This window comes from Hypanus sabinus, chromosome 19 (genome assembly GCF_030144855.1).
Source record: "Hypanus sabinus isolate sHypSab1 chromosome 19, sHypSab1.hap1, whole genome shotgun sequence".
In the NCBI taxonomy this organism is placed as follows: domain Eukaryota; kingdom Metazoa; phylum Chordata; class Chondrichthyes; order Myliobatiformes; family Dasyatidae; genus Hypanus; species Hypanus sabinus.
Window position 1 is genome coordinate 2,879,013 of NC_082724.1, and position 23,802 is coordinate 2,902,814.

The 23,802-nt window shown below is 53.0% G+C and overlaps 1 protein-coding gene across 1 annotated transcript in view; it reads left to right on the forward strand.

The window, feature by feature from the left end:
* The window catches only part of LOC132377674 (transmembrane protein 43-like), a 50,057-nt gene extending 27,116 nt beyond the window's left edge, over window positions 1–22,941 (forward strand). The window contains exons 6-12 of the mRNA XM_059943898.1: window positions 4,179–4,248; window positions 10,456–10,526; window positions 11,310–11,431; window positions 12,860–12,934; window positions 15,291–15,392; window positions 17,302–17,419; window positions 22,196–22,941. Coding sequence (XP_059799881.1) covers window positions 4,179–4,248; window positions 10,456–10,526; window positions 11,310–11,431; window positions 12,860–12,934; window positions 15,291–15,392; window positions 17,302–17,419; window positions 22,196–22,395 — 758 coding nt within the window. The 3' untranslated portion in view covers window positions 22,396–22,941. The remainder of the gene's footprint in view (window positions 1–4,178; window positions 4,249–10,455; window positions 10,527–11,309; window positions 11,432–12,859; window positions 12,935–15,290; window positions 15,393–17,301; window positions 17,420–22,195) is intronic.
* Window positions 22,942–23,802: the final 861 nt, after the last annotated feature.

The window sequence follows — 23,802 nt, forward strand, 5'->3', positions numbered from 1 at the left end:
TGTCGGTGTGTGAGGACGGGAGCGGGGTGACGGTGCCGGTGTGTGAGGATCGGAGTGGGGTAACGGTGCCGGTGTGTGAGGATCGGAGTGGGGTAACGGTGCCGGTGTGTACAGATGGGAGTGGGGTGACGGTGCCGGTGTGTGAGGACGGGAGCGGGGTGACGGTGCCGGTGTGTGAGGATGGGAGCGGGGTGACGGTGCCGGTGTGTGAGGATGGGAGCGGGGTGACGGTGCCGGTGTGTGAGGATGGGAGCGGGGTGACGGTGCCGGTGTGTGAGGATGGGAGCGGGGTGACGGTGCCGGTGTGTGAGGGTGGGAGCGGGGTGACGGTGCCGGTGTGTACGGGTGGGAGCGGGGTGACGGTGTCGGTGTGTGAGGATGGGAGCGGGGTGACGGTGTCGGTGTGTGAGGATGGGAGCGGGGTGACGGTGCCGGTGTGTGAGGATGGGAGCGGGGTGACGGTGCCGGTGTGTGAGGATGGGAGCGGGGTGACGGTGTCGGTGTGTGAGGATGGGAGCGGGGTGACGGTGCCGGTGTGTGAGGATGGGAGCGGGGTGACGGTGCCGGTGTGTGAGGATGGGAGTGGGGTGACGGTGCCGGTGTGTGAGGATCGGAGCGGGGTGACGGTGTCGGTGTGTGAGGACGGGAGCGGGGTGACGGTGCCGGTGTGTGAGGACGGGAGCGGGGTGACGGTGCCGGTGTGTGAGGATGGGAGCGGGGTGACGGTGCCGGTGTGTGAGGATGGGAGCGGGGTGACGGTGCCGGTGTGTGAGGATGGGAGCGGGGTGACGGTGCCGGTGTGTGAGGATGGGAGCGGGGTGACGGTGTGTGAGGACGGGAGCGGGGTGACGGTGTCGGTGTGTGAGGATGGGAGCGGGGTGACGGTGCCGGTGTGTGAGGACGGGAGCGGGGTGACGGTGCCGGTGTGTACAGATCGGAGCGGGGTGACAGTGTCGGTGTGTGAGGATGGGAGCGGGGTGACGGTGCCGGTGTGTACGGATCGGAGCGGGGTGACGGTGCCGGTGTGTGAGGATGGGAGCGGGGTGACGGTGCCGGTGTGTGAGGATGGGAGCGGGGTGACGGTGCCGGTGTGTGAGGATGGGAGCGGGGTGACGGTGCCGGTGTGTACGGGTGGGAGCGGGGTGACGGTGCCGGTGTGTGAGGATGGGAGCGGGGTGACGGTGTCGGTGTGTGAGGATGGGAGCGGGGTGACGGTGCCGGTGTGTACGGATCGGAGCGGGGTGACGGTGCCGGTGTGTGAGGATGGGAGCGGGGTGACGGTGCCGGTGTGTGAGGATGGGAGTGGGGTGACGGTGTCGGTGTGTACAGATGGGAGCGGGGTGACGGTGCCGGTGTGTACGGGTGGGAGCGGGGTGACGGTGCCGGTGTGTACGGATGGGAGCGGGGTGACGGTGCCGGTGTGTGAGGATGGGAGCGGGGTGACGGTGCCGGTGTGTGAGGATGGGAGCGGGGTGACGGTGTCGGTGTGTACAGATGGGAGCGGGGTGACGGTGCCGGTGTGTACGGGTGGGAGCGGGGTGACGGTGCCGGTGTGTACGGATGGGAGCGGGGTGACGGTGCCGGTGTGTGAGGATGGGAGCGGGGTGACGGTGCCGGTGTGTACGGGTGGGAGTGGGGTGACGGTGCCGGTGTGTGAGGATGGGAGCGGGGTGACGGTGCCGGTGTGTGAGGATGGGAGTGGGGTGACGGTGCCGGTGTGTGAGGATGGGAGCGGGGTGACGGTGTCGGTGTGTGAGGATGGGAGCGGGGTGACGGTGCCGGTGTGTGAGGATGGGAGCGGGGTGACGGTGTGTGAGGACGGGAGCGGGGTGACGGTGCCGGTGTGTGAGGATGGGAGCGGGGTGACGGTGTCGGTGTGTGAGGATGGGAGTGGGGTGACGGTGCCGGTGTGTGAGGATGGGAGTGGGGTGACGGTGCCGGTGTGTGAGGGTGGGAGCGGGGTGACGGTGCCGGTGTGTGAGGATGGGAGTGGGGTGACGGTGCCGGTGTGTGAGGATGGGAGCGGGGTGACGGTGTCGGTGTGTGAGGATGGGAGCGGGGTGACGGTGCCGGTGTGTGAGGATGGGAGCGGGGTGACGGTGTGTGAGGACGGGAGCGGGGTGACGGTGCCGGTGTGTGAGGATGGGAGCGGGGTGACGGTGTCGGTGTGTGAGGATGGGAGTGGGGTGACGGTGCCGGTGTGTGAGGATGGGAGTGGGGTGACGGTGCCGGTGTGTGAGGGTGGGAGCGGGGTGACGGTGCCGGTGTGTGAGGATGGGAGCGGGGTGACGGTGTCGGTGTGTGAGGATGGGAGCGGGGTGACGGTGCCGGTGTGTGAGGATGGGAGCGGGGTGACGGTGCCGGTGTGTGAGGATGGGAGCGGGGTGACGGTGCCGGTGTGTGAGGATGGGAGCGGGGTGACGGTGCCGGTGTGTGAGGATGGGAGTGGGGTGACGGTGCCGGTGTGTGAGGATGGGAGCGGGGTGACGGTGCCGGTGTGTGAGGATGGGAGCGGGGTGACGGTGCCGGTGTGTGAGGATGGGAGCGGGGTGACGGTGCCGGTGTGTGAGGATGGGAGTGGGGTGACGGTGCCGGTGTGTGAGGACGGGAGCGGGGTGACGGTGTCGGTGTGTGAGGATGGGAGCGGGGTGACGGTGCCGGTGTGTGAGGATGGGAGTGGGGTAACGGTGCCGGTGTGTGAGGATGGGAGCGGGGTGACGGTGTCGGTGTGTGAGGATGGGAGCGGGGTGACGGTGCGGGTGTGTACAGATGGGAGTGGGGTGACGGTGTCGGTGTGTGAGGATGGGAGCGGGGTGACGGTGCCGGTGTGTGAGGATGGGAGCGGGGTGACGGTGCCGGTGTGTACGGATCGGAGCGGGGTGACGGTGCCGGTGTGTGAGGATGGGAGCGGGGTGACGGTGCCGGTGTGTGAGGATGGGAGCGGGGTGACGGTGCCGGTGTGTACGGATCGGAGCGGGGTGACGGTGTCGGTGTGTGAGGATGGGAGCGGGGTGACGGTGCCGGTGTGTGAGGATGGGAGCGGGGAGACGGTGCCGGTGTGTGAGGATGGGAGTGGGGTGACGGTGCCGGTGTGTGAGGATGGGAGCGGGGTGACGGTGCCGGTGTGTGAGGATGGGAGCGGGGTGACGGTGTCGGTGTGTGAGGACGGGAGCGGGGTGACGGTGCCGGTGTGTGAGGATGGGAGCGGGGTGACGGTGCCGGTGTGTGAGGATGGGAGCGGGGTGACGGTGCCGGTGTGTGAGGATGGGAGCGGGGTGACGGTGCCGGTGTGTGAGGATGGGAGCGGGGTGACGGTGCCGGTGTGTACAGATGGGAGCGGGGTGACGGTGCCGGTGTGTGAGGATCGGAGCGGGGTGACGGTGTCGGTGTGTGAGGATGGGAGCGGGGTGACGGTGCCGGTGTGTGAGGATGGGAGCGGGGTGACGGTGCCGGTGTGTACGGGTGGGAGCGGGGTGACGGTGCCGGTGTGTGAGGATGGGAGCGGGGTGACGGTGCCGGTGTGTGAGGATGGGAGCGGGGTGACGGTGTCGGTGTGTGAGGATGGGAGCGGGGAGACGGTGTCGGTGTGTGAGGATGGGAGTGGGGTGACGGTGCCGGTGTGTACGGGTGGGAGCGGGGTGATGGTGTGTGAGGATCGGAGTCCGGTTATGGTACTGTTATTTACAGATGAGATCCCCCACCTTCCTAACCTTAAAAGCATACCCCCTAGTGCTTGGCATTACTATCCTGGGGTAAAGATTCTGGCTGTCTATGTGCCTCTCATGATGTCACATACACAAGCATTTTACTAGATTTTGTATCTCTTGAGAGAGTTTCCGGGAGGGGTGGTGTCTTTGATTATGTTGGCTGCTTTCCTGAGGTAGTGGGAGGTGCAGAGTCCCTGGAAGGGAGGCTGTTTTCAGTATAGTTTACAACTCTGCAGCTCTTGTGGTTGTGGGGCAGAGCAGTTCCCTTGCCAAGCTGTGATGCATCCAGGTAAGAATTTTTCTCTGGTGCATCTGTAAAGATTGGTGAGCGTCACTGGGGAACCTGCGGGATCCAAGGCAATAGGCACTTTTCCTGGCCATAGCATCAAGTGGGATATGGGTTTAGAGGTAAGCGATCAGCAATGGTTTTTTTGAACAGGGACTCCATTTTCTGACCATCTTGTTCTTTAGGTACTGAGTGGAGATCCGAGGTTGTCAACAGTAGGAACTTTGATCGGGAAATTGGGCACAAAAATCCGAGGTAAGGATGCCAAAGGTACATTGAATGGACACAGTTCAGCGCGGTACAGGCCCTTCAGCCCACTATGTTGTTCTGACCTTTAAGCCTCTCACACTGCCCTCCATTTTTCTATCATTCATAACCTATTTAAGAATCTCTTCAATCTCCCTAACGTATCTGTCTCTACACCCACCCCGGCATCAGGTTCCACACACCCATCGCTCTCTGTATGTATGAAAAAAAACTATCTCTGGCATCCCCCTACCACTATTTTCCAATCACCTTGAAATTATACCCTCTTGTTTTAGCCATTTCCAGCCAGGGGGATAAAATCTCTGGCTGGCTACTCAATTTACGCCTCTGATCATCTTGTACACCTTTAACAAGTCACCTCTCATCCTCCTTCATTTCAAATAGAAAAGTTCTGAATACCAAAAGCCAAATCTCAATCAGTGCTTTGTGCAACTGTACCACGATGTCCCAACTTTTACACTCCGTGCCTCGGCAGATGCAGGTCAGTGTCTCACAGGCCCTCGCCACCTCATCTACCTGTATTCCACTTAAAAGGGATTGGGTACTTGCACTCAAAGGGAGAGAGGGGAAGGGGAGAGCAGGGCAAAGAGAGGCACAGTAGGGGAGACTGGGGCACAGAGAGGGGAGGGTCTCTTGTCTGACACTTTGCAAGTCATAGTTAGGAAAGTACGGCACAGAAACAGGCCCTTCAGCCCATCTAGTCCTTGCTGAACCATTTAAACTGCTGCTCTGCCATCGACCTGCACTGGGACTATACTCCTTCCATCTATATATCTGTCTAAACTTCTCTTAAACATTGAAATTGAGCTCACATGCATCACTTGCACTGGCAGCTCATTTCACACCCCCACAACCCTCTGAGTGAAGAAGATTCACCCTTAAACTTTTCACCCTGTACCCTTAACCCATAACCTCTGAGGCTGGATGGGACTAATGCCAGTAGGAAAAGCCAGCTTGCATCATTTATCCTATTTATACCCATAGTCCTGGTCTGATATCAGTTCACACTTGTCCAAGTTAAGTTCCTTTAGCCATTCCCTTGCCTCTTTCCCAGTTGGTTCATATTCCTGTTGTGATTTTAGGTGTGATATTACTCACTGTGGACAGAGAACTGGCAGAGTTTAATCAAGATTCAAGATGGTTTAACGTCATTTCCAGTAAATGAGTGTAAAGGAGAGGGCAGGCAGGGAATGGGGGGGGGGGGGGGAGCGCGATAGAGTCAATGTGCAAGAAGAAGAAGTTGCGAGACACTTGAGGCAGGCAGGTGATCTGTAGCACCGTTACAGATTGACAGGTATGACATTGTGGGCATCACTGAGTCATGGCTGAAAGAAAGTCATAGTTGGGAACTTAACATCCAAGGATACACATACACATTCCATTGAAAGAACAGGCTGGTAGGCAGAGGGGGTGGTGTGGCTCTGTTGGTAACAAAAAATGAAATTAAATCATTAGAAAGAGGTGACATAGGATGAGAAGAGTAGAATCCTTGTGAGTAGAGTTAAGAAACTACAAGGGTAAAAAGACCCTGATAGGAGTTATCTACAGGCTTCCAAACAGTAGCGAGGATGTGGGCAACAAATGACAATAGGAGATAGAAAAAGCATGTAAAAAGTGCAATGTTACAATAGTCATGGGAAGTTTCAATATGTAGTCGATTGAGAAAATTAGTTGTTGCTGGATCTCAAAAGGGGGAATTTTAGAATGTATGACAGTGGTTCCCAACCTTTTCTATGCCCCACACCCCTAGGAAATGTTTGATTAATGTTCACACTCCCTACAAAAGTAATATTACATTTGAAGACGAAGAAGTCTAATTTCTAATTTTTGAACCACATACAATTCTGCGGGTGAACAAATAGAACTTAAAAAAATAAGCTTTTAACTGAGTGCATAAAATGCAAATATAAATTAAGCAATTAGATTCTAATTTTTTCAGAAAAAGTTGTAAACAGTAAATAGATGAGACTCCTCAACTCTGAGGTGTAACTCCCAGGTAACACTGATGAGAATCCTCAATGCTGACTCGGGCAGCGGGAGACTGGAGTGAGTTTACGTCTCTCTCGACTCGGGCAGCAGGAGACTGGAGTGTGCTTGGGACAAACGTTACTACCACTTCTCAAGGCACACTGGCAGCTGGCTGAGTGATGACTCGTGTTACGAACTTCCGTAACTGGATCACTTACCAGCAAAGATAGAGAGGTCCGTTGAAGTCTGATGGTACTATTTTTAAACGTATTTATTGATAAACGGCACAAAAATAAGATTAATGCAAACATACAGATAATATTCGTCATCAATACTAAATCTAAAGCGCGGGTATAATAATAACCAATAAGAAATAGTTCTATTGTTGTCTAGGGGATAATGTGTCGTCTGATGGAAAGATAACACTGGAATTGAGGAGATTGAGAGGGGATCTGATTGAAACGTTTAAGATAATTAAAGGATTTGATAGGATTGAGACAGGAAATATGTTCCAGATGTTGGGAGAGTCCAGTACCAGAGGGCATGGATTGAGAATAAGAGGTCAGTTATTTAAAACAGAGTTGAGGAAGAGCTTCTTCTCCCAGAGAGTTGTGGAGGTGTGGAATGCACTGCCTCGGAAGACGGTGGAGGCCAATTCTCTGGATGCTTTCAAGAAGGAGCTAGATAGATATCAAGGGATATGGGGACAAGGCAGGGACTGGGTATTGATAGTGAATGATCAGCCATGATCTCAGAATGGCGGTGCAGACTCGAGGGGCCGAATGGTCTACTTCTGCACCTATTGTCTATTGTCTATAACAGTCGCTATCAGTTCGCTCAAGCTGCAGCGTTGTTGGGTTTAAAAGCGATGCAGTTTAAACTTGCCCCAGGTCTTTTATGATGCCAATCCGTTGAGTCAGGGGAGCAGGCTTCCCCGTTGTTAGCTAAAAGCTGTTTTCCGTGGTTCCAGCCACAGAATCGAACGCACGTGGCCTCCTTCAGATGACTTCCTGCTGTTATGTGGTCGCTTAATGTTTCTTCTGATGCGTCTGAGGGACTGTTCCTACAGACCCTCTTTTATCCTGACTCGCAGGGTCATAGATGTCAATCAGGTTGGGGGTGTGCACTCTCTCCCTCAACCAGCCCACTTTGCCTGAGGGCATTCACATAGTATAGTAGCTCAATCCACAAATTGGTATCCAAGAGACAATGGCCATGTCCCGTAGCTTTACATCGCCGGGGAAACGAGCCAGCCTGCACGTCTGTTTTCCCATTTCCTGGGCCCCTTGACCCAACCCAACAGTGATCTGGCGATTCTCACAAAGGAGGGGGCTACGGACGTAACACTCGTCACTCAAGCACAAAAGCCACTCTTTGTAGCACCCCCTGAAATTCCATCTCACACCCCTTGGGGGTGTCGGCACCCCAGGTTGGGAACCCCTGGTCTCTGAGCTGGCTGTTTAGAGCAACTCGTGGATGAGCCCACTAGGGGATCAGCTAATCTGGATGGGGTGTGGTGTAATAAACCAGATTTGATAGGGAGTTTACGGTGAAAGCACCCTTAAAAGGCAGTGATCATAATAAGATAGAATTCAACCTGCAATTTGAGAAGGGGAAGCTAAAGTCAGATATGTCAGTATTATAATGGAGTAAAGGGAATTACAGAAGCATGGAGAAGAGCTGGCCAAAGTTGATTTGAAGGGGTCACTAGCTGGGCCAATGGCAGAGCAGCAGTAGCTGGAGTTTCTGGGAGAAATTCAGAAGGTGCAGGATAGATACATCCCAAAGATGAAATATTCTAAAGGGAGAACGATGCAACCGTGGCTGACAAGGAAAGTCAAAGACAGTAGAAAAGCAAAAGACAGGGCGTATGATATAGTAAAAATTAGTGATAAGAAATAGGATGGTTAGCTTTTAAAAACCAATATAAGGCAACTATAACAAAGCAGTAAGGAGAGAAAAGATGAAATATAAAGTACTGGGCCCACTTCACATTATGTCAGTGATTTGGATGAAAGAATTGATGGCTTTGTCAACAAGTTTGCGGATGATACGAAGGTGGGTGGAGGGGTATGTAGAGTCGAGGAAAGCAAGTGTGCAAAAGGACTTGGATGGAGTAGGAGAGTGGAGAAAAAGTGGCAGGTGGAATACAGTGCAGGGAAGTGTAAGGTCATGCACTTTGGTAGAAGGAGTAAAGGTGTAGACTGTTTTGTAACTGGGGGGCAAATTCAGAAATCGGGGTTGCAAAGAGTCCTTGTATGGGATTCTCTGAAGGGTAACTTGCAGGTTGAGTTGGTGGTCAGGAAGTCAGATGCAATGTTAGCATTCATTTGGAGAGGACTAGTATGAAATCAAGGAGATAATGCAGAGGATTTATAAGGCACTGGTCAGACTTCACCTGGAGTATTGTGAGCAGATTTAGGGCCCTTATCTATGAAAAGATGTGTGGGTGTTGAAGAAGGTCCAGAAGAGGTTCATGGGAATGATTCCAGGAATGAAAGGGTTAATGTATTAGGAGCTTTGATGGCTCTAGGTCTGTACTCACTGGAATTTAGAAGAATCAGGGATATCTCATTGAATATTGAAAGGTCTTGATAGAGTGGATGTTTCCTAGGTTGGGGTATCTAGGAACAGAGGGCACAGGCTCAGAATAGAGGGATGTCTGTTTAGAACAGAGATGAAGAGAAATTCCTTTAGCCAGAGGGTGGTGAATCTGTGGAATTCAAGTGCTGAAGGTCAAGCAATTGGGTATATTTAAAATGGATGTTGATAGGTTATTGAATAGTCAGAGTGTCAAAGGTTGTGGGGAGAAGGCAGGAGAATGGAGTTGAGGGACAATAAATCAGACATAATGAAATGTCGGAGCAGACTCAATGGGTTGAGTTGACTAATACTGTGCCCGTGGAGGTTATGGATCTGGGCAGGAACAGGTTGTTAGACACATGGACAGTCAGTGTGTGAGGGATATAGACCGTGGACAGTGGGTGTGTGAGGGATATAGACTGTGGACAGTCAGTGTGTGAGGGATATAGACCATGGACAGTCAGTGTGTGAGGGATATAGACCGTGGACAGTAGGTGTGTGAGGGATATAGACCATGGACAGTCAGTGTGTGAGGGATATAGACCGTGGACAGTCAGTGTGTGAGGGATATAGACCGTGGACAGTAGGTGTGTGAGGGATATAGACCATGGACAGTCAGTGTGTGAGGGATATAGACCGTGGACAGTCAGTGTGTGAGGGATATAGACCGTGGACAGATGGACTGTCAGTGTGTGAGGGATATAGACCGTGGACAGATGGACAGTCAGTGTGTGAGGGATAGAGACCGTGAACTATCAGTGTGTGAGGGATAGAGACCGTGGACAGATGGACAGTCAGTGTGTGAGGGATAGAGACCGTGGACAGATGGACAGTCAGTGTGTGAGGGATAGAGACTGTGGACAATCAGTGTGTGAGGGATATAGACCGTGGACAGATGGACAGTCAGTGTGTGAGGGATATAGACCGTGGACAGATGGACAGTCAGTGTGTGAGGGATAGAGACCGTGGACAGATGGACAGTCAGTGTGTGAGGGATATAGACCGTGGACAGTCAGTGTGCGAGGGATATAGACCGTGGACAGATGGACAGTCAGTGTGTGAGGGATATAGACCGTGGACAGATGGACAGTCAGTGTGTGAGGGATATTGACCGTGGACAGATGGACAGTCAGTGTGTGAGGGGTATAGACTGTGGACAGATGGACTGTCAGTGTGTGAGGGATATAGACCATGGACCGTCAGTTTGTGAGGGATATAGACTGTGGACAGATGGACAGTCAGTGTGTGAAGGATATAGACCGTGGACACATGGACAGTTTAAACTGGCATTGTGACAAGAAGATATTGTGGGTGGAAGATCCTGCCTTAAGTCTGCCTCTTAATTCTCATCTGAAACATTTTTGATGTCAAACAGCAGGACAGGGTCACAACACTGATCCCTGTGGCATACCACTGGTCACAGTGCTTCACTCTGAATACTAGCCTTCAAATCACATCCTCTGGTTCCTTCCACCAAGCCAATTACGTATCAGTTTGCTTGTTTACTCTGAATCCAGTGGGGTTGATTGCCCTGCTCTAATGTCCCTGCTGTTATTCATTGAATTAATGGGGCTTTATAAATGCAGGTTTTTGTTGGCCATTGTGGAATCACTGCCTTCTACTAACCACCTTCTTCTCCTGCAGTTCCATGGCCGTTGAATCATTCACGGTGGTGGCTCCGTCTGTTGACCTGGGAAACTTTCACCTCTCTAAAGGTGAGCATGTCTCTGGTTTTGGGGAATAATGCGAAGAGGTTCAAATTCTTGGGAATGGAATGAGATCAGGTTGCAACCCGGTGTGCAGGGTTGGGAAGGGTGACACAAGCAACATGCCTTATCAGGAAACGGCTTTTCTCTGTGGAGTGAAGGAGGATGAAAGCTGGCTTGATAGAGGTGCACAAGAGGCAGAGACAGAGTGAATAGACAGAGACTTTTCCCAGGGTGGAAATGGCTAGTACAAAGGGGCATATGTGTGGAGGAGCATGTAGGGGGGGTGTCAGAGGTAAGTTTTTTTTACACGGTGGAGAGTACTCACCACTGTGGTCGAGGCAGATACATTATGGACATTTAAGAACCTCTTAGATAGGCATGTGGGCTATAGAAGTTTGGAGGCTTATGTGGGAGAGAAGGCTTAGATGTTGGATTAGGTTACTCTGAACTAAACTGACTGTTGCAAGGACTCTGCGGTTAATATTCAGTGTGTTATTTGCTCATTTTTTGCTGTTTGCACGATTTGTTCTTTTTAAATGCGCAATGAGTGTTTGGTGCTTTTCTTTGAACGGGAGCCATGGTCTTCTTTGCTTCGTGGCTGTCTGTGGGAATACGAATCTCAGGGCTGTGTACTGCATACAGACTTTGATAATACTTTGATAATACTTTGAATGTTTGTAAAGGCCAGCTGAAGGGCTTGTACTGTGCTGTACTGTTGAAAGGTCAGCTGCTGAGTCTGAGTGATAGCATGAGTTTCTCCCTAAGTCTCCTCTTCTCTTTTCACTTAAGGACTAATTGAGAAAGTGCAGACCTTTAAGAGGATTCCATTGTCCAAGTTTGAGCCCCCCCATGCCGACATCACTGTGCTAGATGATTACTTCTACCACAGCAGCAACGCCCGGAGCCCAGAGGTAAACGGTTGTTCATTCTTGCTCACTGGGAGCTGGAACAATTCACAAAGGATGTTGCCGGGGCCAGAGGGCTTTCATTATAAGGAAAGACTGCACAAGCTGGGACTGTTTTCCCTGGAGTAAAGGAGACTGAGGGGTGAGGTTTATAAATCTGATCACATTGTTTTTCCCCAGGGTAGGGAAATCTGTAACTAGAGGATACAGCTTTAAGGTGAGAGGGGGAAGGGTTTAAAAGGGGACCTGAGGGCAGGTGAAGGGTGGTGGGTGTGTGGAAGGAGCTGTCAGAGGAAGAGGTTGAGGCAGGTGCAATGACAACATTGAAAAGGTTCAGGTCCATGGATAGGAAAGGCTGAGAGGGAGATGGGTCAAGTGCAAGCCTGGGTGGTCATCTCGCTTGGCATGGATGAGTTGGGCCAAACCCTGTTTTTGGCACACTGTGACTTGGGCCCCCCCCTCAGTTAACCTGTATTACTGAACGTGGTAAGTGGCTGTTACACCTCACACACCGATTTCAGTACAGCCCGACTAAACCAGGTGTGGCCTCGTACCCCAGTGATGTAGGGACGTGCCTGTCCCAGCATGGAAAGTCAGCTCCGGTGGTCTGGAAACATAAGATCCAAAGGCCAGGAAGGTGGTCCATGGAGAGCAAAGGACACGACAAGGCAGAAGTCATGGTCACGTTAAAAGATCCCCTGCACTGGTCTTTTGTCATTGTGAGATTCAATGGACAACCACCACTCTCCACCCTGCAGATAAAATGCTTTCTAAATGAGAATACTAACATCCACCCTTAAATCTGCTGAGATAGCACCACTGCTCGTGGAGGGCTGGTAAATACAGTTCAGATAGTTCCCAAAAGTGGCAGCAGAGTGGTCGAGCAGATTCGAGGGGCAGGATGGCCATAAGTTGTAGCATCAAGTCTGGTCCAGCATTCCATCAGGGCCGTCTTATTTTCCCTCTTTCTGTAACTTTAGACGTCCTGATTAATCAAGAACCTATCAACCTCTGCTTTATGCCGAATGACTTGGCCTCCACAGCAGCCTGGTGCAATGAATTGCACAGATTCACCACCTGCAGATGGAGGGGTTTGTTTAGCAGGCTGGGTGACTTGTCCTGTGAAGTGGAGAGGGAGGGGGGAGTGGCTTGCACAGTTGGGGAGCATTGGTCAGGGGTCTGTCCCTGTGTGCTGATGGGGTGAGGTTTGTCCTGTGCAGTCACGGTGTGCCTGATTCATGCCTACATCTGTGTGTCTGGGTGTGTTGGGAGGGAGGGACTTGTCACAGTCAGAGCAAGGGGCTTGATTCTCCCTTCTCTGTCTAATCCTTTGTCCATGGGGGAGAGGGGTTGTGTTTGACGGGACACCTCTCTTAAGACTTCCTCAACTTCCAGTAACCTCCTCAAGTGGTCACCTCTTCTTTCTCTTCGCAGGTTGGCGATGTGCGTGTGTCCTTCTATTACGCAGGGCTGAGTGGTCAGTGGTCCTTCCTTGGACGTCCAGATGTGGTAGGTTGTCACATTGTTGCCATCACTCGCATCGAGTCTGATGTTCTCTGAGGGAATTGTCTCATGGTTGGTCCTCAGGTGGCTGGGGGCTGACTCGTAATCCACATACTCTCTCAATCCTGCCCCCTTTGTCACTGGCTGATCACCACTGGAGTTAATCCGTTGTTCAAAGTGTATGTGCCGCCATTTACAATCCTGAGGTTCGTTTTCAGATTCAGATTCAGTTTATTGTAATTTAGAAACCACGAATGCAATGTAGTTAAAAAATGAGACAACGTTCCCCCAGAATGATATCACAAAAGCAAATGACAAAACAGACTACACCAGAAAATCCACGTAACGTTTGGCAATCCCCAATCCAGAGTCCGGAGAGACTGCTGTGTATTAATATCGCGCTACCATCTTAGCGCGTTCCCCGAAAAGGAGCTCCAAATCCACCAGACAAACAAGACCAAAAACTAAAGCTACAAGACCTGCACAAAACCACATAGTTACAACAGTGCAAACAATAGCATTAATTGATAAAAAACAGACTATGGGCACAGTAAAAATAGTTCAAAGATGTTAAAGGACTATAAGTTCAAAAGAAATCACCACACAGTTTCCACAAGTCCCCAGAGTCCTGACAGACTCGCCATCCCACGCCAGCGGCAGAAGAGAATACCCCCGCTATGGACTTCCACGGCACCGTCTGACTCAGCCTCACAGACGCAGCACACAGTGAAAGCGACCTGACCGCAGCGGACTCAGAGTCCGTCCGTCGAACCTCCAAGCTGACGACCATACCCTCCGGCACAGCTTCTCCGAGCTCCATCCTCTGCCGAGCGTATTAAGACAGCCCCACCAACAGCCATCGGCAACGTGACCCCGAGGACTGGGGGCCTGTTCATCCCAGCAGAGTCCCAGACCTCACAGCAGCAGCAGCAACGAAGAAGGTCTTCCTGGAGATTTCCCGATGTTCTTCCGTGCTCCCATGACCGTTTTCAATCAATTATGATTGCGCACAGCACCCCACTTCACAAATAACAGATAATCAGCTCTGGAGTGGCCACTGCAAGCTGCGTTGCGCCGCCATCTTGGAATTGAGGGGATTACATCCTTGCAGGTGTTCACAGTAAATATAAAGAAACAATAAAAAATAAAAAATAGGTAATAAATATCAGGAACCTAAAAGTGAGTCCTTAGGTTTTGGGAGCAGTTCAGTGTTGAGGTGAGTAAAGTTCTCACTGGTTCAAGAGCCAATAGTTGAGGGGTTATAACTGTTCCTGACCCTCGTGGTGTGGGACCTGATGGTTGATGGGTTATAACTGTTCCTGACCCTCGTGGTGTGGGACCTGATGGTTGATGGGTTATAACTGTTCCTGACCCTGGTGGTGTGGGACCTGATGGTTGATGGGTTATAACTGTTCCTGACCCTCGTGGTGTGGGACCTGATGGTTGAGGGGTAATAACTGTTCCTGACCCTGGTGGTGTGGGACCTGATGGTTGAGGGGTATTCACTGTTCCTGACCCTGGTGGTGTGGGACCTGATGGTTGAGGGGTAATAACTGTTCCTGACCCTGGTGGTATGGGACCTGATGGTTGAGGGGTATTCACTGTTCCTGACCCTGGTGGTGTGGGACCTGATGGTTGAGGGTAGTAACTGTTCCTGAACCTGGTGGTGTGGGACCTGAGACTCCTGTACCTCCTTCCTGATGGAATCAGTTCAGAGTTGAGGTTATCCTCACTGGTTCAGGAGCCTGTGGTTGAGGGGTAATAACTGTTCCTGACCCTGGTGGTGTGAGTCCTGAGGCTCCTGTACCTCCTTCCCGATGGAATCAGTGAGAAGAGAGCATGTTCTGGGTGGTCGGGCTCCCTGATGATGGATGCTGATTTCCTGTGACAATGCTTCACGTAGATGTGCTCAGTGGTGGGAAGGGCTTTATCCCGTGATGGACTGGGATTTTGGCATTGGTGTTTTCATACCAGGCTGTGATGCATCTAGTCAATAATATACTGCCCACCACAGTGATATGCTCTATAAAAAGCAGTTTGCCAAACTGGGATGTTAGGGTGTTGGTGGAGAACACCCTGTGAGTGACTTTGTTTAACATGCAAAGGCTGATGCACAGGCAGCCATCACGGTCCTTGACAAATCGGGGTCATGGTCCAATGCCATGGAATGCAAGATGATTAGGGATCTTCACTGTTGCAGACTTCCTGCCTCCTCCATTGTCCTTTGTCCGTGCTGCTGTCTGTCGAACTAACCCAGAGCCCGATCCTGTCACAGAACCCACCGATTTCTGCTCTGTGCCCGGGTGGCTGAGGCTCGCGGGGTGGGGACTGGCCATGGCTGATGTGCAATCTCTCCCTGAAGGTGACCATTGTGGCTCGTCAGGAGACCAACATGCTGGGTGCGTACCAGACCAAGGCGGGGAACGTTCTAGAACTATTGTATGAGGAGCAACTCTCAGCAACGGTCAGTATAAAAAGTCCAGATTGTCAGAATCTTTCTCACAGAGTAGAAATGTTGTGAAATTTGTTGTTTTGTGGCAACAGTACGGTGCAATACATAATAATAAAAACTAATTTGCAATAATAAAGGTGTATATTAAAAATTAAATATGTAGTTCCAAAAGAAAGATGAAAAAAGTAGTGAGGAAGTTTTCATGGACCATTCAGAAATCTGAGTGCGGAGGGGAAGAAGCTGTTCCTGAATCGCTGAGTGTGTGCCTTCAGGCTCCTGTACCTCCTCCCTGATGGTAACAGTGAGAAGAGGACATGTCCTGGTGATGGATGCTGCCATTTTGAGGCATCACCTTTTGAAGGAGTCCTCAGTGCTGGGGAGGTTAGTGCCCATGATGGAGCTGGCTGAGTTTACAACCCTCTGCAGCTTTTTCTAATCCTTTGCAGTGGATACCAGATGGTGATGCGACCAGTTAGAATGCTAGTGATGTTTAAGAGGCTGTTAGATTAGTGAATATGCAGGGAATAGAGGGATATCAATCAGAGACCAGTGCAGCAAGAAAACAGGCCCTTTGGCCCAACGTGCTAATGCTGACCCATATCCCTCTGAACCTCTCCTATTCATGCACTTACTGATAAGTCCTATAAATGTTGGTCCACACAGATGTAAAAAATATAGAGGGTACATTGGTCCCTGTCCGTGGTGTTGCTGTAGCCAGGTGGAAGGCACTGTTTCCATACCCGGCAGCTGAGGGTGAAACCCTACCCCAGCCAGAGAGGGTGTTACTCGGTTGGTAGTAGTGTCACTGGGCGGAGGAAGGTGATGGAGTTCATTGTCATGGGCATGCAGAGGGACCTAGGAGTTTCGGTGCGTAGTGTGCAAGAACAGAGGGATCTTGAGGGCAATGTCCAGAAATTGCTCACAGTTGCCGTTCAAATTTATAAGGTTGTTGAGGCAAATGGCATGTTGGCCTTTATTAGTTGGGAGATTGAGTTCAAGAGCTGTGAGGTAGTGTTGCAGCTCCGTAAAACTCTGGAAAGACGACACTCGGAATACTGTAAAAACACAAAATGCTGGCAGGACTCAGCAGGCCAGACAGCATCTACGGGAGGGGGTAGTGACGAAGTTTCGGGCCGAAACCCTTCATCAGGAATGAAGTAACATGGGATGGTCGAGGGGGGCTAAGAAGTTGGGGGAGGGATGAAGTAGAGAGCTGCGAAGTGATAGGCTGGAGGGAAATGGGCTGGGGGAAGGTGGAGAATTATGGGAAATAAAAGAGAAAGAAAGGTAGGGCTGAGGGGAGATTATAGTGAGGGGGGAAAAAGAGAGAGAAAGAGAACCAGACTAAAATTATAGATAGGGATGGGGGTTGGGGGGGAGGGGTGTCAACGGAGGTCTGTGAGTTGGATGTTCATGCCGGCAGGTAGGAGGCTACCTAGGCGGGAGATAAGGTATTGTTCCATCGACCTGTGTGTGGCCTCACCTTGACGGTAGAGGAGGCCACGGACAGACATGTCGGAGTGGGAGTGGTCTATGGAATTGAAGTGTGTGGCCACAGGGAGATCCCGCCACTGCTGGAGGACTGAGCGCCGGTGTTCGGCGAAACGGTCTCCCAGTCTGCGGCGGGTCTCCCCAATGTATAAATGGCCACATTGGGAGCACCGGATACAGTATATCACCCCAGACCCGCCGCAGACTGGGATTTGTGTTTTCATTTATTTCCGGCATCTGCAGATTCACTTGTGTGCCTTGCGAATATTGTGTTCAGTTTGGGTACGGGTACACGGAGGAGAGGCTTATGGCAGTGTGCAACGAGGTGTATCCCCTGCCCGACAGCAGCATTGAAAAGAGAGCACAGACTGGATGGTGGGGGTCTGATGTGTTGGGTGCACTATGACACTATGTCTGGCGTGTGTTGCAGGAAGTGTTTGAGAGGGAGCACGCTGCCAACTCTGCCCTGACGTGGGCTCTGCGCTTTGGCGGCTGGCTCCTCATGTTTGTCGGCATCAAGCTGATGACCCGGATCCTTTACACTGTCGGTGAGTCTGACTGCGATCTCCCTCTGCTCTCCGTTCACACCACGTCCCCACGTGGGTCACGGTGATCCGACCCCACACTCTCCCTCTGCTCTCTCCCATCACACCACGTCCCCATGTGGGTCACGGTGATCTGACCCCACACTCTCCCTCTGCTCTCCGTTCACACCACGTCCCCATGTGGGTCACGGTGATCTGACCCCACACTCTCCCTCTGCTCTCTCCCATCACACCACGTCCCCATGTGGGTCACAGTGATCTGACCCCACACTCTCCCTCTGCTCTCTCCCATCACACCACGTCCCCATGTGGGTCACGGTGATCTGACCCCACACTCTCCCTCTGCTCGCTCCCATCACACCATGTCCCCACGTGGGTCATGGTGATCTGACCCCACGCTCTCCGTCTGCTCTCCGTTCACACCACGTCCCCACGTGGGTAACGGTGATCTGACCCCACGCTCTCCCTCTGCTCTCCATTCACACCACGTCCCCACGTGGGTCACGGTGATCTGACCCCACACTCTTCCTCTGCTCTCTCCCATCACACCACGTCCCCATGTGGGTCACGGTGATCCGACCCCACACTCTCCCTCTGCTCTCCGTTCACACCACGTCCCCACGTGGGTCACGGTGATCCGACCCCACACTCTCCCTCTGCTCTCCTTTCACACCACGTCCCCACGTGGGTGATGGTGATCCGACCCCACACTCTCCCTCTGCTTTCTCCCATCACACCACGTCCCCACGTGGGTCACGGTGATCTGACCCCACACTCTCCCTCTGCTCTCTGTTCACACCACGTCCCCACGTGGGTCACGGTGATCTGACCCCACACTCTCCCTCTGCTCTCTCCCATCACACCACGTCCCCACGTGGGTCACGGTGATCTGACCCCACACTCTCCCTCTGCTCTCCGTTCACACAACTTCCACACGTGGGTCACGGTGATCCGACCCCACACTCTCCCTCTGCTCTCTGCCATCACACCACGTCCCCACGTGGGTCATGGTGATCTGACCCCACACTCTGCCACTGCTCTCCGTTCACACCACGTCCCCACGTGGGCCACGGTGATCTGACCCCACACTCTCCCTCTGCTTTCTCCCATCACACCACGTCCCCACGTGGGCCACGGTGATCTGACCCCACACTTTCCCTCTGCTCTCTCCCATCACACCATGTCCCCACGTGGGTCCTGGTGATCTGACCCAACACTCTCCCTCTGCTCTCTCCCATTACAGCATGTCCCCATGTGGGTCACTGTGATCTGACCCCACACTCTCCCTCTGCTCTCTCCCATCACAGCATGTCCCCATGTGGGTCACTGTGATTTGACCCCACACTCTCCCTCTGCTCTCTCCCATCACACCACGTCCCCACGTGGGTCACGGTGATCCGACCCCACACTCTCCCTCTGCTCTCTCCCATCACACCACGTCCCCACGTGGGTCCTGGTGATCTGACCCCACACTCTCCCTCTGCTCTCTCCCATCACACCACGTCCCCACGTGGGTCACGGTGATCCGACCCCACACTCTCCCTCTGCTCTCCGTTCACACCATGTCCCCATGTGGGTCACGGTGATCTGACCCCACACTCTCCCTGTGCTCTCTGTTCACACCACATCCCCATGTGGGTCACGGTGATCTGACCCCACACTCTCCCTCTGCTCTCCCATCACACCACGTCCCCACGTGGGTCACGGTGATCCGACCCCACACTCTCCCTCTGCTCTCTCCCATCACACCACGTCCCCATGTGGGTCACGGTGATCTGACCCCACACTCTCCCTCTGCTCTCTCCGTTCACACCACGTCCCCACGTGGGCCACGGTGATCTGACCCCACGCTCTCCCTGTGCTCTCTCCCATCACACCATGTCCCCACGTGGGTCACGGTGATCCGACCCCACACTCTCCCTCTGCTCTCTCCCATCACACCACGTCCCCATGTGGGTCACGGTGATCTGACCCCACACTCTCCCTCTGCTCTCTCCGTTCACACCACGTCCCCACGTGGGCCACGGTGATCTGACCCCACGCTCTCCCTGTGCTCTCTCCCATCACACCATGTCCCCACGTGGGTCACAGTGATCTGACCCCACACTCTCCCTCTGCTCTCTCCCATCACACCACATCCCCATGTGGGTCACGGTGATCTGACCCCACACTCTCCCTCTGCTCGCTCCCATCACACCACGTCCCCACGTGGGTCACGGTGATCTGACCCCACACTCTCCCTCTGCTCTCTGTTCACAACACGTCCCCACGTGGGTCACGGTGATCCGACCCCACACTCTCCCTCTGCTTTCTCCCATTACACCACGTCCCCACGTGGGTCACGGTGATCCGACCCCACACTCTCCCTCTGCTCTCCGTTCACACCACTTCCCCACGTGGGTCACGGTGATCTGACCCCACACTCTCCCTCTGCTCTCCGTTCACACCAAGTCCCCACGTGGGTCACTGTGATCTGACCCCACACTCTCCCTCTGCTGTCTCCCATCACACCACGTCCCCATGTGGGTCACGGTGATCTGACCCCACACTCTCCCTCTGCTCTCTCCCATCACACCACGTCCCCACGTGGGTCACGGTGATCGGACCCCACACTCTCCCTCTGCTCTCTCCCATCACACCACGTCCCCACGTGGGTCACGGTGATCTGACCCCACACTCTCCCTCTGCTCTCTCCCATCACACCACATCCCCATGTGGGTCACGGTGATCTGACCCCACACTCTCCCTCTGCTCGCTCCCATCACACCACGTCCCCACGTGGGTCACGGTGATCTGACCCCACACTCTCCCTCTGCTCTCCTTTCACACCACGTCCCCACGTGGGTGATGGTGATCCGACCCCACACTCTCCCTCTGCTTTCTCCCATCACACCACGTCCCCACGTGGGCCACGGTGATCTGACCCCACACTCTCCCTCTGCTCTCCGTTCACACCAAGTCCCCACGTGGGTCATGGTGATCCGACCCCACACTCTCCCTCTGCTCTCCGTTCACACCACGTCCCCACGTGGGCCACGGTGATCTGACCCCACACTCTCCCTCTGCTCTCCGTTCACACCAAGTCCCCACGTGGGTCACTGTGATCTGACCCCACACTCTCCCTCTGCTGTCTCCCATCACACCACGTCCCCATGTGGGTCATGGTGATCTGACCCCACACTCTCCCTCTGCTCTCTCCCATCACACCACGTCCCCACGTGGGTCACGGTGATCGGACCCCACACTCTCCCTCTGCTCTCTCCCATCACACCACGTCCCCACGTGGGTCACGGTGATCCGACCCCACACTCTCCCTCTGCTCTCTCCCATCACACCACGTCCCCACGTGGGTCACGGTGATCCGACCCCACACTCTCCCTCTGCTCTCCGTTCACACCATGTCCCCACGTGGATCACGGTGATCTGACCCCACACTCTCTCTCTGCTCTCCGTTCACACAACGTCCCCACGTGGGTCACGGTGATCTGACCCCACACTCTCCCTCTGCTCTCCGTTCACACCATGTCCCCACGTGGGTCACGGTGATCGGACCCCACACTCTCCCTGTGCTCTCTGTTCACACCACATCCCCATGTGGGTCACGCTGATCTGACCCCACACTCTCCCTCTGCTCTCCGTTCACACCATGTCCCCACGTGGGTCACGGTGATCTGACCCCACACTCTCCCTCTGCTCTCCGTTCACACCATGTCCCCACGTGGGTCACGGTGATCTGACCCCACACTCTCCCTCTGCTCTCCGTTCGCACCACGTCCCCCCATGAATTGCTAAGACCGACGTCTGTTCATTCTCTTTTCTTACCCGATGTGGACATCCAAAACCTAATCGTTGTGTCACCCAAGCTCAGCTTGCATTTACCCTGTCTAACTAGAGGGAGGTGACGGACAGGGGAGGAGAGAAGGGGTTGGAGGGGAACCAGAATAGGGAGTGAAGTAAGAGCGAGGGAGGGGTGGAGGTCAGTATTTGGAGAAATTTGTTTGCTCACTACTTTCAAAATTAGATGAACTTTTGTGGTCACATGGAAACATCAAAGCAGACAGTGGAATGTATCCATGGAGGATTGAACTGGGGATAGCCCACAAACATTGCCACCCTTCTGGTGCCAACATAGCAAGTCCACAATTTACGAACCCTAACCGTACGTATTTGGACTGTGGGAAGAAACCCCCGCTTTCATGAGAATGTAGAAACTCGTTACAGGCTGCAGCGGGAATTGAACCCGGGTGGCTGGTGCTGTAAATCGTTGTGCTACTGCTATGCTGCCATCCCTCTCCTGATGCTCCCCCTCCCCCTCCCCCTCCCCCTGACCTTTTCTTGTGTGGTCAGTGGATTCAGAGCTTTGGTGGGTGTAATGGGGATATACCAGCTCTCCGCTCGATGATGGTGCTGGGAGGTAAATTACCTGTGACCTGCTGACCCTGTTGCTGGAGGACCAGAGAGATCCATAGCTCGCTGAACGAGGCTACACAGGTTCATGCAGTGCTTACGAAGGCAATGGTGTGTGTGTGGCGTTCAGTTACGTTGCAGCTTTACAAAACTCTAGTTATGCCGTATCTGGAGCGTTGCATACATTTCTGGTCGCCTCACAGTAGGAAGGATGTCGAGGCTTTGGAAAGGTTTACCAAGATGCTGAAAGGTTTTACCTTGTGTAGGCAGAAGGGATTCGTTTATTTGTGGGCCGATGAACTGTTTCTGTACTGACCAGTCTGTGTTCTATGCTTCCCCATATTAACGCTGCGTGTCTCTCTCTCTCCACAGTGGACTGGGTACCCATCCTCCGTGACGTGGTGAGCCTAGGTTTGACGGTATTTGCACTCTCTGTGGCCACTTCCTTGACCCTGCTCACGATGGCCGTGGGCTGGATCTTCTACCGGCCCTTGCTGGCCGCACTGTTGGCACTCCTGGCCACTCTGCCCATCCTGATGGCGAAGTTCCGAGACCGGCCCAAGATGTTGTGAGCCCAACGAACAGAGAGGGTGAGCGGCTGCTGTCCATCAGCACGCCCCCTTTGCTGTTGTCCCCTCCCTCACTGGACGATCCCTGTAAACAGTATCACTGCAGAAACCTGACCACCTGTAGCCTGTTCCCCGAGCTTCAGTCCAGTGCGGTGCCGGGGGTTAAGATGTCTACAATGAACTCTGTTCACTGGGGACCAGTCTCCTGCTGATGCCCACACACAGCCCTCCTGGGGCATCGGCTGCCAACAGAGGCTCACCAGAGTCCTCTGTCAAATTATCTCCAGGTACAGTAAGCACATCTTTGAAGACCTTTCCTCTCCCGGCAATGAGGTCATTGGAGCTTCAGCTGCTGTTTCTGTGACTGTGTTTTAGGGGATGGGGTTGCTAGCCCTGTGTCTAACCCTCCTCACTTTGCAGCCGGGTTTGGGACCGTCAACATCAGAGTTTACAGAGAATCTGGTACCATTTGATTCCAGTTCCAGTTCTGCTTAGGGTGGGATTGTGATATCTTCTAGGCAACTTTCTTAATAAAAGTATTGAATCCATTGTTGGTGATGCAGAGAATCACTGCAGATTAGCTGCATTTGAGATCTAATGGTGGGTTACACCAGCTTCCACTGTTTCTTGTCACAGACTGTGGCAGATCTGGGGGGGGGGTGGCCCCCTCTCACCTGCTTCCCGGTGATATTCATAGCAGAGTGTTCGGTAAATTAGCAAATAGTTTTATTATTGTTTTACGATGATGGTTCATCCATGTCGGAGGTAGGAATTTTACACAGATTCAAGACACTGTTTATTGTCATTTCCAGTACACAAACGTAAAGGAGAACGAAGTGGTTGTTAGGCCAGGTCTGATGCCTCACAAAATACCCTCAGTAAATAGAACACATAAAAATATCTTAGATATAAATAAACATTGTAAAAAAATACACACACACAAAATATGTAATGTATTTATTTTTATTGTGTTTTTACGTATGTCGCCCTCTCACTGGGGCTCTCGCCTCGTTAGCTATCTCTGCGCTCAGCCACGTGACTCAGTGGTGAGAAGGCCACCTTTCTTGGGTCCGAATGATTTGGCTTCAACTGAACAGGAAAGTTTGGATGTTCTGGGGAGGAACATTAGTTGTGGTGAATGCGTAAAATTATTGTTTACAAGAAAAATAACAGATCGTACACTGATACAAAGTTACAGAAGTATATTTATCAATATTTCAACTTCAATGAACAGTGAAAAGAAAGCTAAAAGGGCCCGTTACAGTCAATGTGCACGTCAATATCGGACTCATTTCTGGAATAGGTGGCTGTTTTGCTTTACTCGCTTGCTGAACCCACGTTCTGCATGAAGGTCACCAGTCACAGTTCCAACCTTCCTTGAAGACCATCTCAAACAGGTTGACTCAGGGG